The sequence below is a fragment of the Brienomyrus brachyistius genome, chromosome 17 (genome assembly GCF_023856365.1).
Source record: "Brienomyrus brachyistius isolate T26 chromosome 17, BBRACH_0.4, whole genome shotgun sequence".
Classification (NCBI taxonomy): domain Eukaryota; kingdom Metazoa; phylum Chordata; class Actinopteri; order Osteoglossiformes; family Mormyridae; genus Brienomyrus; species Brienomyrus brachyistius.
In genome coordinates this window covers 10,676,578-10,689,541 of record NC_064549.1, presented here as the reverse complement: position 1 = coordinate 10,689,541, position 12,964 = coordinate 10,676,578, and the positions used below count along the sequence as shown (strand labels likewise).

The window sequence follows — 12,964 nt, the reverse complement described above, 5'->3', positions numbered from 1 at the left end:
TGGGAAGTTGTGAATCAGTTTCCCTGTCCCTGAAAGCTTGCATCTCGCTGGATTTCTCACCGACACGATCATCCGGTTTTTAATTGTATCATCGAGTCATTTGGAAGCATATGGATGCTGAGTCATGAGGGTTTAAACTCGTTTGTCCTAGAATTACACCCAGGTCATGCATGTGGTTTTATGCAGTTCAGTATTCTCAGCAAACAATTGGTTCCATCTTTCTGTGTTCTTCGAGTTCTAGTAGGTGTGAAGCAGCTGGTTGAAGGGCGTAATGGAACTTTTTCTGCAGGCAAACAGGAACTGGTCTGTACCTGACCCATATTGCGAAGAGACGGTAGTCGTAGTGCAGTTCCAGCTCGCTTAGATTTTTCCACTGCAGTAAGGGTCAGCTCGGTAAAGGCACTGCCGGTGATTTGGAGACCGATAGTGGCGTGATACTGGAGAAATGCTTATACACTGTTCACACAATGTACAACATTATTTGCCATGTGCCAGTTTCCGTTAGTACATCTGTGAGTCGCTGTGCAATGTTGGCATCAACGGCTAACGGAATTAACATTAGCTTGCACAAATTTACATTACGAATCAATTCCTTTCAGTTGTTCCATAGTACTTCAAGTCAGCTTTGGGAAATTTTGCAGTTCAGAGTTATCAGGAACGTATTAATACATCCAAATGTGCGATACAACTAATAATGAATCATTACGGTTTTTTCATGTCGGTATTCATTTTGACCAATCAGGTGGGGTGACGCCATCCGCTCGGTATAGCCCCGCCCTTGGCCAGTAAGCGGGGCCGTGTCAGTGCGGATATGGGATGGATAAGACTTATTGTTTACAATGGAAAAACATCTCCGTTTGGCTTGGATACGGTTCTTGGTGGCTGGGAAAAAGCACCATAAGTCTGTCTGTCTGCCACTTGAGTGTTTACCTCAGAAGCAACAGGATGGGCTAGAAGGGGGGCGTCCACAGCCGAGCCACATGAAAAGACTCTGTGGGCTTGGTTAGACTGACCGAGCTGGATATAAAACCAAAAATATGCAACTCATTCTTCTTAGAAATTCTCTCTGTAAAATTCCATGTATATTCTCTTACATTATCTTGCCACAATTCAGCTGAACAACCCCAAACATTTTCCAGTTCCTCGCCAGCTTTATTTGAATGGTCTGATTGACTCATGTTTTCCCACTTCTGGCCAGTTTCCCGTATTTTTTATTTTTTTTTGTTGTTTTGAAATGCCGCAGATTTTACTAGGTAATTGCATGCAAGAGGTCGGTTTTTCCTGAGCGCTAACAAGGAGATGTCTTTGTCCCATTTCTTTTGTGAACCATTTGAAAAGGGTCAGCAAGTCGTAGTGTGAAGTCTAGTTTCATTACTATGATTTACTCGTGGTGTGACAATGATGGTGCTTTTATATTACTCATGATCAGGGCTGAAATAGGACTGCATATCAGCCCTAGACTTTGGGGTCCCCCGTGGGAAATTTTGCCCGGGGTGGGGTCTCACAATAAATTTAACCAGTCTAGCAGGAAATTACTTGCAATATCATGGGTGCAGTCCAGCCCTGCCGATGATGCAGTGGTGCAAGGGGAACAGTCAGAATGGACTTAGTTAGCTACCCTTTCATTTAAATATGGACTCTTGTATATAACTATACTCATTATCACAGAATACTCTGTCATTATCAATATTGCCAGACAATATTTTATTAATATTAGATGGAGACCGTGTCCATTTCAACTCGCCTCTCAGTGCTTCCCCAAGAGTGATTAAAATTAGATTTTAATATGACATGAAAGCATATTAATTCTTCTCATCATGGCTATGTGCATTATGATGCCCTCTAGTGGTTGATACTGGTCATAAGTCATACATCCATACATTCATCTTCTAACTGCTTATCCTGAGCAAGGTCGCAGGTAAGTAGAAAAGAAACTGACATTGGCAAAAGGTTCAGTAGATGTTATGTGACAGCTTTAAACTTTAACCACTTTAATGAAATATATCGTTGCTTCTCACAGTAGCCAAAATAACATTAACGTTAGAGAGAAAATATTATTGCATCTTAATTAATGGTACATTGCCTAGTCACTCCATGACCTTTCTCAGAAAAGGACATCAAGAGAACAAAGGGGTCACAGAATTCTTCCGACAACCCCGAGTTTCCTAAGATGAATTGTATTTTCATTCACCTTGACGTCAATAACCATGACGTCAGAATATAAGCATTGAAATTTTGCTGGATTAGGCGAGTTTTCTGAGGAAAAGCATAAATAGTAATATTTCCTTTTCTGAATGTGCAGTTTTGTCAGTGAAAGGTGGTGACTAAATGTGATGCCTTTCCATTACTGTAAATTAAACCAGGGCTTTTTCAATATGACTTACTACATGGGAAAATGCTAAAAGAATACTTTAAGTCGAATAGTACGTTAACTTAATCACAAATTTAAAAAAACTATATGCATTGAAATGGAAAATTCTGCAGAAAGTGCCGGTCAGCTGAATTAAATCTGCATATTCAGAAGTTCATCGGAACTCTTAGGTTATTCTTCAGCCGTGCGTCACCAACTCTCGCGCCTTCTAATCAGGGTGACGGTAGCCACCAGATGGCGCCTTTACAGTGCTACTGCAATAGTGCTCAACATGTAACAGCAATTCTTCAGATGTTCCTACGGTGCAATGACTGCTGAACACGAAGTACTTCTGCATGACTGGAACACAAAAAACCCTGGGGTGAAAAATACCTTTGATAAAATACAGCAATCTTTCAGCTTTTGTGCAGTTATCGTGTAGTTGAATAGCCAATATCTGTAAGGTGCGCGAATTTATTCCGGTATAGGGATATGATGGGTGAGCAGGAGCGCGATACATGTGGATGGAAGGATGGGGAACAAAATTAACATGAAAGTTGGCTAATTCGGCCGAAGTCCACGGGAAACAGGGAAGGGATACGTCTGGGTGGAGGACACAGCAACAAGCTCTGGGCATGTAGCATGTAATATAAAGTAAGATAACACTTTATCAATCGTTATAAGACTGAGGTGAATCGAATGAACGGGATTGTGACGCAATGTGGCCCAAACATAACCGTGCCGCCCACCTCACATCCCGCAATTCCTTATGTCTGTTTACATTTAATTGTTGCTTAACGGACAGTTTTGTTATCTGTGACTTACAAAATGGCTCGTTTATTCAACTGGATATTTTACCACAAAAATGATGGTTCAGTATTACAGTATAACCCCTCCAGGGCCTTGGCCGAGCAGCGGGGAGCTGTTTTCATTAACCATTCTTGAGCCCACTAAATGCCTCACAAATTCACAATTCTGAATGGATGGGATTGTCCTTCTTGATATTATACAGCCTGACTTTGTAACCTATTTATACGCATCCGGATTTTTTCGTTTTTTTTTTTTTTTACAAATACAAGCCCCACGTTCAGTTCAGTAACTATATTCATCTAATTTATCTCGTTGCCAGTCTGGAATCATAGGCAGTGTACACGCTGGACTGGAAACCCGACCATCAAAACCATACGGACAACCATTCCACAGAAACACAAAAACAGATTAACTCTTTATAAAGCCTTCCTGTATAAAAACACGCCATTATAGCGTTAAGTGCATTTATTCCCGAGAAGAAAGCGCTCCCATGAATGCAACATAAGTGTGTCTTGAATAATTTTCTCTGGTTCTCTAGTTAAAAAGGAAACTGTTCCTGTAAATGTGCATTCCTTTTCCCGTTTTCCCAAGCCTTTCCGCACTGTTACTTTGCCTTGAGAAAACACTGACCTTAGTCACCGGGGCGCCTGAAAAGTGTGTGTGTGTGCGCACGACACTACTGTGTGTATCAGTGTCCCGAGTTCTTGGCGACACGCCTGCCGACTCCCCTTCCACCAACACTGCGGCCTTTCAGCGAAGGAATAAAGGAAACTTATCAGCCGACTGTGCGTGGGACACCTCCGCGGCGGCCCGTATACGGGGGACGGGAACATCCACCGGATTCCAACGGGAACGTCTGATCGCAGCCGTTCCCGTCGCTCAGCGACCGCACGTTTCGCTGCAGCTACAATCATCGCAGTCCATCTATCCGCTGTCCGCCCAAACAGCGCAGACACGCAACGCCACAAGTGATAGAGAAACAGAGAACCTAGTTCGTCTTCTGACATTCTTTTTTTTGTCAAATGTCAATCGCAGTGATTCAGCCAATTTCTGGAACTAAATTCCCATTTTTTAATTAAGTCTAACAACACATCACAGGTTATATAAAAAAAAATCCGAGACCGCCGTTGGCCGTGCATGGAGAAGCAGCCTTGGTGTTGGAATAGGCTACTGCGTCTATAATGTGTTCTTTGCCAATCAGTCCGTGTCCAAATATATTAATATAACAGTAAAACAATAACAGTAAAACCAATGGTCGTTCCGTACGCTTCATTCTGATTTATATGATCTTACCAAGGCTGGCATTGTTCCGTGCACCACCTAAGAAACTGCTATATACATTAACATTCTTAATAAACGTCAGCTCATAGTTAACTACTCTAATTACAACTCCAACTAAAATGACACACCACCGTTAAGTTATCTGAACTATAGGTTTAGGCCTACCGCTGAAATCGCTTGTAGCCCAGTATTTATTTATCATTCAAGTCAACACACAAGCATAAATGTGATAAGCAAAATGTGTTCCCCATATTTATTAAATACTCCAGTAATCCCATTATTAATTTCCTTAATTGAGTTTGCTTCACTAACGTGCCTAGTAGCATTTCAAATCACCATAAGGTGGCGTCATCTTTCACAAACGCCCTTTGTTGATTTGATTTAGGAATCTGTTGAACCTCATCAGACTTTAAATCTCAGCGGTACCCTGTAGGGTATTAGATCCATCTCCGGTAAGCAACCGTGCAATATTTACAGTCCGGCTCTCTAAGCTTTTTGTTTAACGCCGGGGTGGATTGAAATTCAGCGCATGTTGCCTTGCCAGTGCCGCTATATGCTAATCAACGGCGTGCAGTTGAAGAGCTCACTGTTCTGCCCCGGGGTCACTGCGCCGGAGAGATCGCTAGGAAAGAGCGGTTGCCAGGGATGTAAGCGTCAGCAACAAGTCTATCCCAGGACTGTGAGAGAGGTTCTCATAAAATTGGGTCATTATGCTCCATGCATAAAGCGTATTCATTGTGCGTAACTCAGCTTTAGTCATATGGGAACAGGCAGGAACTATCTTGCCTGTGGAAAATATGTATTAAAATGCATCCCTGAAATGGCATGCGGATTTATCTTATTTGGGGATGTTCACTTTCTTTCTTTTTTTAAAATTTATTTATTCCAGTCACCGCAGCAGAAGAATGCTAAGATGGCTCACAGGTTTAATTGCACGTCAGTATACTGAGACACAAACCGTTCAGGAAAATGAAGATAACCACTTGACAATGCGGCACCTCCCAGCCCGTGCTTGTATAATCAAAGATACTGGGGGAAAAAAATCGCATTAGCTGTTATTTTTCCCTCGCAGTAAAAATAGCCCAGGACCAACTTAAAATTCATGAGTACTAACGTGAGCCTTGCCAAAAAACGTGGGTTCTAGTGGCCAGGGAACCCAAGCAAGATGAATTCGGCATTGAAAAGACTGCATCCTGGCTGTTCTGAAATGTCGGCGTTGGTTTCCCTCTTTGTTGTCCCTCATCGACCTGAATATTACTAATCGTGAATGCGTTTCCTTAGTTTCATCTGAGATCTCTCCCCCCATTTAATGTGTGCAATAACGAACCGCTTCCCGTGTCATTGTCCGGCTTTCGACGGACTTAATTGGCGCGGCTGCGCTTTGATGTCAGCCAGCAATTTACTGAAGTTCAGAACAAAAATGGGCCTATTATTTTCGCTAACAGGGAGAGCACCGAGGACTCGAGAATATATATATTTTCTCTTATATATTCAACATGTGCTACATGTCCTTTTTGTAACGTCTTAAATAATTGTAATTTTTTTTGCACGATTCTAACTTTTAAATAACAACAACAATAATAATATACTTTTTCTGACTATATATATATATATATATATAAGATTTCTATAAGTAGGCTAAATAGGCAAATCGTTAGAGTTTCGATTTTCAGTTTGCTGCTACTTACTGAAACTGTATGAATTTGCAATTAAGCCAAAGTCATATATGTTCTGGATAACTGACCGAATTAATTTATCAAACCCACACAGTCGGTGATCTGCTGTCACAGTTAAACCAGCTGTTCCTCCATCCACAGAGAGGCATGTGCCGGGTGGCGATCGTCCGTGAGCGTGACATGGACCGTCGGATATCCCTGGGTGGAGGACACACCCTCCACTTATACATTCATACACTCACCCTCCAGTTTTCCCACAGAGTCAGCTTTCATAGACTAACGGCTGCCGAGGAAGTCGACAATCAGTCGTCAGGCTGACGCACAGCGAGAAAAGCCGGCGAGAAGCAGCGTTAGGAAGCTTACATACGGCGGAGAGGAAAGTCTGATGCGGACAGAGACAACAGCTGGGATGCGAGGTGAAGTCAGCCAGTCTGAAAATCAGAGCTTCTTAACTGCCCGTTGACGGATATAGCGGAAAAGGTAGTGTGTGCCCCCCCCCACTACGGACATCCACAAAAGTGTTAGGGAAACGGGGGGATAGGGAGAGCGGTGGGTGGGTGGGGTGGGGGGTCCTTGCGAAGCATATAAACCCACTTCTGGCGAGCTCAGCCTGTGGTTTCATGGGCGAGCCTTATGAGAAGTGAGGGAGCCGGGGGAAGGGTCCTGGAAATAGGGGTGCGAGAAGGATCGCCGTCCCCCCACGAGTTATCGAGGTCCGACGCAGGCAGACTCGGAGAGCGGAGAGGAAGAGAGAAGAGGAGGAGCAGACCTGGGAGGATTGTCGGGGAAGCGACACCGGAGGCTATGCGAAGACAGTGATGAGGGACCGAAAAAAGCATCCGCGGTGGCCCGTGATTTTCCTAGTCGCTCTGGCCCTGCGATTGCAGGTAAACCGCTGAATTAAGCTTTATTTACATCAATTACGCTTTATTTACATCCATGCTTCTGCTTTCCTACTTGCGGAGACCATTGTGTGGAAATGACCGGCGCATCTAATAACCCTCACTGTCAAAAACGAATCTTTTCCCCTTCACCATAGTCATACCACCTGTTGTCTCATTTCCAGTGTTTTGCTCATTTTTGAAACTTCTTTGTTGCAAGGCATTTACTATGTGTGTGTATTAATGTAAATATTACAAGTTTCATAAAAACTACAAAACGCATGTCTCTGGCTATAAACCTTTTGGGCAGTTACAGTGTAGTTGCGCTTTAACGTACGCGTGCAAAAGGAATTATTTCAATTATAATCTGGGAATTGAAAATGAAGAAAACTGAATTTCTGTTTATTAGCAGAAATGATAAGCCGATCGCAGGGGCACAAAGAAAAAAGATGTCACAGGTGAGAGACCCTTGCGATGGAGATGGTACTGTCTGTGGACGTCTATCGATTGTGTCACAGATGATTGTTAATCCTTCAGCTGAAGAGAAAATAGATGTGTCTTTCTGATAGCCTTTTCTAATCAGTTTGGCTTTATATACTGCGTTACGCTCCTGAGACACAGCCAGCGTCTCTTAACTGTTGGATAATCTGATAGCTGACATTCGTTACCCCAGCGCTCAAAGATCTTGATGTCAGTTCATAATTTACACACCGGTTGTAGCTAGATAATTTAAAACACACTCTGCAACAACAACCACTGTCTGTTACTCAAATCCCAGCCTCTATAAGGACAGGCTCTGTGTATAAAATTGACTTCTTAGTGTCTGTGTCTGTGCTTTTGTAATTGTTACACTGTGGGGACCAGATTTTCAGTCCCCACAAGGACAGCCTCAATTTTATATATATAAAAAGGAAAGAATCAGTGAATGAAATAAAAAAACTAACATAGCCACAACTCGTGTATTTTGTTTGGTTGCTTATGGTTAAGGTTCGGGCTGTGTGGGGGTTAAGGCTGTTATTGCTGGGGTAAAGCGTTATGCCCATAGAATTGAATAACGAGTCCCTGTAAAGATATGAATATGTTGACTCTGTGTGTGTGTGTGTGTGTGTGTGCGCTGAGGGTAAGTGGTAGTGGGGGTGTGTGGTCATGTTGAGAGTTATGGTGTTTTTCCTCAGAAAGGTGCTGCCTTGCGATGGGCACACTGAGAACAGCAGTGACACACTTGTTACAGTCAGGAAGGACCCCGGATTAATGTTACCGTGTGACCGGGACACAGGGGCACTGCAGCATAACACACACACACACAAACACACACTAATGCGCAGTGATCTGTATCGCAGGATTTGGTGCAGTGCTGCGCCGTTTCCCTTTACAGCATCGCAGTGCGCCGCAGCCCAAAGCCGGAACGCATATACAGGTGTTGCAGAGAGCTTACAGAGAGGAGATCCTATAACTTCTCGGTGTTAAGGACAAGGGGAGTAGGGTTCAGTGACAGTCCCCTAAGGAGGCGGGGTCAGCCCCATCCCTGGGGTGCTCAAACAGCCAGGGGCAATGCAGCCTTGCTCCGCACTGTGCCACCCAGAGTCCCTCCTGAAAGACAGGTATGCCCGGAATGGTTGTGAGACAGACGCAGGGAGAGGAAGAAAGGGAGGTGGAGAGAGATGCCCGTCTCTTTATCTCTGCGGGTCTTTTGATGTCCGAGCGTACAGCTCCCCAAAGTAGGAGTTGGACCGGGACGAAACACCGTGGATCAAACAATAGACCGATAGTGTGCACATTCTCTGGCTTTTTTCCGCGCTGCAAAGCAGTTTCTGCAAGTGTGTGTGTGTGCGTGTAATTATTGTTATCTGAACGGCAGGAAGAAATGATTACCGCTCCATTGTTACCTCACCCCCCCCCCCCCCATCCGAAGTCTCCACCTCTCTGCTTCTCCCCAGGGGGGCAGTTAGCGCAAGCAGCAGGTGTGCTCCTCCACCCTGCGTCGTGGGAGCAGAGTCGGACTCACCGAAAGAGGCCAGGGGGGAAGATGGAGAGATTGAGAAAGGAGGAAAAAAAAGAGGAGTTGCAACAATGAAGTGAAGAAGAACCAGTGTAGGGAGAGAGGAGGGTCACAGCCCGTTCCCAGATAGAGACAGACAGGGGAGGAGGACGATGGTTTCGGTGGCTGGGTTCCCAGCGTCCCTGATCCCTGGAGAGATGGCGCTAGAGGAAGCTTCTGATACCGCATTAATGGCAGAGAAACAGAGGGAGGGAGTGAAGGGAGACAGATGTAAGAGGCAGCCTGATATCTAGAGAGATACAGGAATGAGAGAAAAGTGAATTAATGGGGGGGGGGGGTCAAACAGGGAGGGAGGGAATGATTGAGATACAGGATGAAAGAGAGAGAGAGATGGTGATAGAGCGAACCATTAGAGAGATGCGAGTATACATGTCAGCTGCACAGAGAGATTCGATTTTTCCGCTTTTCATTGGGGACAGAATGGTGTTAATCAATGGCTTCTCTTTCGGTGAGGTTGTCTTAAAGAGCAGACTGCATGCTGTTAACCCCGGCCATGCCAGGACAGGGAAACACACTCTTTCCTTCTGGAACTGCCTAATAATGTTGTAATGATGCTGGACTAATTCTGGCATAGGTTCTATGTAGGTACTGGGGGGAGGGTGGGTGTTGCTTCTATTCCCAACCAGGGTGCATGCATGTAATTGAATACCCTCTTGACAATAAGGGGATTACAAGCCGACACCCACCCCCCTCTCCATCCTTCTTCATCTATGCTCATCTAAAAAAAAAAAAAGCATTTGGCAGTACAGAAAAGTTCGGGGAGTGTTGCATGCTGGGATGTGTAAGGAAGGGAGGAACAAGTGAGCTGAGCATCTGCACAGGGGATTGTCTGAGGCGTGGCCCCCTCTCAAAATATCAGATCTGAAGCGAAGGGCGCTCAAGTGCACGCCATGTTTGCTATCTCTGCCCTTGCAAAATTATTTGCTCCCGCTGGAGTCTGAAGCGGTTATGCAAGTGACCGCATCTCACCCTGGTGGTTTCTCTCCATTCTCTCTGCAATTTCCTGATTTACAATGTGTGGCTGCCCTTTTGTCCCGGTCCTCACTTTCCCTTCTTATTCCGTATCTTTTGTTTGTATTTTATCTCCCCTCCGTCGCCACCTTTACTTCCTTTCTCACCCCCCCCAGGCCTCTCCTCAGGTCCTCATCATTTTATGTTGTTTGCAAACTTATAAGCAGGATTCTCTCTCCCTTGTTGTCCCCCCCCCCCCCCCCAGGTGACGTGTGCCGTGGGCACCTTCGAGCTGCAGATCCGCCAGGTTCAGAACCCCCACGGGTTGCTTCAGAACGGCGAGTGCTGTGACCGCTCCTCCCCCTCAAAGCCACACTGCTCCCCCACGGACCAGTGTGACACGTTCTTCCGTGCATGTCTCAAGGAGTACCAGGCCCGCGTGGCACCCACCGGCACCTGCACTTTCGGGTCAGGCAGCACCTCTGTCCTAGGCGGGAACTCCTTCTCTGTGCATCACCACGGGCATGGGCTCCACGGCGCCAGCGGTGTGCTAGATAGCAGCGACGGGCACATCGCCATCCCCTTTAAATACGCCTGGCCGGTAAGTGCAAAAAAACACGAACCACTTATTCTGCTGGCGTCCCTCAGAGACATAGGAAGAACATCTGGTAACCACCTCAAGGTACATCACAAGTGCGATGAAGCAATAAAGCCATAAACCTCAAACATCTTTAAGTTGTACTTGAAGAGAGATCAAACCTCATTGGGTCTGGGGGAAGCCATGATCCGAGAGAGACTTTGGATGTTTCTCAATACCCAGAACGCAAAGATCATACTTGTGGTCTTGGCAAGTGAGGTCTTGTTAATGAACTTGTGACGCAATGAATTATGGTGATTGGCAACCGATGTATCCTTGATATCTGGAGATTTTTACTGTCCTCTGTACTTCTGTTCTTAGTATTGTAACTGGCATTCGGGAATGGAAGATGAAGTACCATTGGTCCACGAGAATACAAGTATGGTCAAGTACGCATGTTGAGAAACACCTGTTTGTGTCGTGGGGGAGATGGCTGAATACTTAGCGCTAGATTGGGGAGCAGAAGTGTGGTTTGGTGCAGCTCTGGCCCCAAATCTTCTTGCCCTGGGGAGTGATTCAGAGGAATCTCACAGGTCTTGGCAAATGACACATCACCTGTGAAATTGAGTACGGTTCAAAGACCCCCATGGCAATGGAAGTGCTGAGCGGAGCCACTCAGTCATCCAGCCGTAGCCCGGTTAGCTGGCGGGAACGACGGCCGGAGATTTGCTCATCATGGTTCCGCTTCAGGGCTGCGTAGTTACAAATGATATCCTACAGCTCAAAGCGCATGTGGAGCCAAAGGCGAGACTCATCACCGGCCCCTATAGCCAATATCAGCTTGGCCCCCTCAGAAGATTGCGCTCTAGGCGACTGCCTATGTCACCTTTACGATTGACCAGCCTTGGCTAAAACTAAGTAGAGCACAAGGCAGGGGAGCACAGTGACGGTGTCATGGGTTTGGTTGAGATATTTGCTAAGAAGCAGAGACGTGTGAGCGGAGGTGAATCTCTCTTCCATCTTTCTCGCTGTCCTTCTACCTCTCCCTCTCTTCCTCCACCATCGAGACTTTCATCTGCCACGTCATTAAAAGGTCTCTCTTCTTCACTCCTCTGTCTGTATTGATCCGTTTATGCGTTTTATCCGGCTGTGACTTCATTATGGTACCAGGCTATTTGTTTGACGTCGGGTCGGTTGTGTGTCTCTTCGTGACCGGTATGTACGCGTCGTTAATCGCATCTGCGCCCCAGCTAACATTCTAACATAATTGGAGAAAAACAAACGCATACTGAAGGGATTCCAAGAGATCCAAAGTGATCCTAATACATCATAAAGTGTCGTCCTTGCCAGATGTGATGGCTGTAGCTTAGTGCGCGAGAGTGCCGTTTAATTGTCTGTCGTTAAGTACAGAAACAAAGATATGGGGATTAAAGGCTCTTAATCACTGATTCCACTAAAGATGGCCTCCTTCGTACGTTCATGTGCACCCATTAATGATGTGTTGCTGCGCTTTTAGTATAATTAGTGCCTTTTTTCCGAAGCTATTTGCTCGGCAATTTTACGGTGGATAAATGAGATGACAAATTTAAGACGCGCTGCTGAATTTACAGTTTGTGGGTATCTTTTTGGCATGATTAGTGATCCCAAATTCTTTCCTCGACTGACTGGAATGTCATTTGATCTCCCGCTGAAGTCGACTATAATTATCCGTAGGAAAAGAAATTAGGTTTGACCATGTCGTAATTATTAATAGTAGTAAAATTTTTAACACTCTAGAAGGCTGTTAGATATTAGCTTCTGGACTAAGAATAGCATCATTGGCTCATGAATACCTGTCCAGGCATTTGGTCCCCCCCCACCGGAGGACCGTGAATAGGTGTCCGTCACAAAGGGGCACGCTCGCATCCTCGGACCAACTCAGGACCCGCTGAGGTTTCCATGCTTCCGTGGGCAAGGAGGTGAGGTCATCCCCTCATTTAAGGTGTCCTGACACCCAGGGGAGTGTGTTAGCCAGTGCGGGCCTCCTACCAAAAACCATGTACTCGTTTTTCACCTGTCGGCCGTGCCGTTTAACGGCCGGGGCCGAGTACATGCGCACACGCCAGTGCGGTGCTCGGAATACACTCCCCAGCGGTCATACATCAGCAAAGCACGAGAGCGGCGATTCTGAGTGTGAGAAAATTCTCCCCTGGTAAGGTAATCTGGATCAGTTTCAGGGCTGGGCACTGGAGTTGGGGGGATGCAATGAGAGAAGGGAGTTGGTCAGAGAATGGGGATGAATAAACGTCTACTGGGAGAGATCGGCATTATGAAGCCCTCTTTGTGAGGCCGGGGTGCAAAGGGGGGGGTTTGGGTGGTGAGGGGAGGGGGGAAGGGTGG

General features: G+C 45.8%; 1 protein-coding gene across 1 annotated transcript in view; it reads left to right on the top strand.

The window, feature by feature from the left end:
• Positions 1–6,699: 6,699 nt before the first annotated feature.
• LOC125711837 (protein jagged-1b) overlaps positions 6,700–12,964 on the top strand; it is a 28,004-nt gene continuing 21,739 nt past the window's right edge. Inside the window, exons 1-2 of the mRNA XM_048981237.1 lie at positions 6,700–7,004; positions 10,274–10,609. Coding sequence (XP_048837194.1) covers positions 6,936–7,004; positions 10,274–10,609 — 405 coding nt within the window. The 5' untranslated portion in view covers positions 6,700–6,935. The remainder of the gene's footprint in view (positions 7,005–10,273; positions 10,610–12,964) is intronic.